The sequence below is a fragment of the Camellia sinensis genome, chromosome 11 (assembly GCF_055761805.1).
Source record: "Camellia sinensis isolate YWXY chromosome 11, ASM5576180v1, whole genome shotgun sequence".
NCBI lineage: Eukaryota > Viridiplantae > Streptophyta > Magnoliopsida > Ericales > Theaceae > Camellia > Camellia sinensis.
In genome coordinates, this window is record NC_138971.1 from 10675618 (window position 1) to 10676674 (window position 1057).

At 33.7% G+C, this 1057-nt stretch overlaps 1 protein-coding gene across 1 annotated transcript; it reads left to right on the forward strand.

Moving 5' to 3' along the window:
* LOC145802145 (uncharacterized) lies at positions 1 to 432 on the forward strand. Its single transcript, XM_082894814.1, has one exon. It carries the CDS (start codon positions 1 to 3, stop codon positions 430 to 432), a length of 432 nt encoding a protein of 143 aa, XP_082750940.1.
* Positions 433 to 1057: the final 625 nt, after the last annotated feature.

The window sequence follows — 1057 nt, forward strand, 5'->3', positions numbered from 1 at the left end:
ATGCCTGGATTTCTTGCCCCATTTCGGTCTCAACGGCATCACTTGCAAGAGTTTCATGGCCGTCATTATTCAGGACTTAAGGAATTGTTTAACCATCGACATTCGTCGTTACGCAATGTCATAGAAAGAACATTTGGTGTTCTGAAGAAGTGCTTCCCAATATTGCGGTCCATGCCAAATTACAAGTCTACAAGACAAGGCCCTCTGGTGATTGCATGTTGTGTAGTGCACAATTGGATCCGTTTGCATGCAGATATGGACCCATTCTTTATGGAAACTGATAATGAAATGGCCGCAGAAGTAGAAATAGACGGGCTTCTTGGAGACCAAGCTGACTATGTTGACATGTCACAACATGGGTTAACGTACCAATCGAACGTTAGGGATGCAATTGCTACTGCTATGTGGCAAAATCATGTTGGCCATGGATAGAAAAGGGATGTCAACAAGGCAAGTGAATATCGTACTGACTAATGGTTTTAAATGTGCAATTATTTTACTAATTTCAATCATTATGACACCTTTATTACATAACTTCACCCACTTTATGTAATTGTTATTTACTGACTTCTTTTATCTTTTTGTAGGATAACTAATATTGCGGACAACGATTGGGCTAAATTCCAATGAAACAAAAGGAAACACAAAGATCATCACATGGTCAATGAAGATAATGGTTTTGTTAGTAACGAAGACAATTAAATATGTTGTTCATGCAATGTGTAATATGCAATTTTATGTATTTTATTCAATTTGATGGTTCAATGATGCATGCAAAACTTGTTAGTTTATGATATTCATTCAGTTTATGATGTTCATTAACTTTGTATTAAAAAAAAATTGTTCGGCATAGATACATGTGTTATTAATTTCAATAATTTTATTGCACCTAAATTGTATTTGACATTTTTTTATAACTTCATTTTATTTCAATTTTGGCTTTGTTATTAGCTTAAATGGTAGTTTATGAATTTAATTTTATTTTTTTTTACTAGTAAAATAATGGTTTTGTTACTATTCAGCCCAGAAGGTCGTTTTTCAAAACAGAAGCTGAACA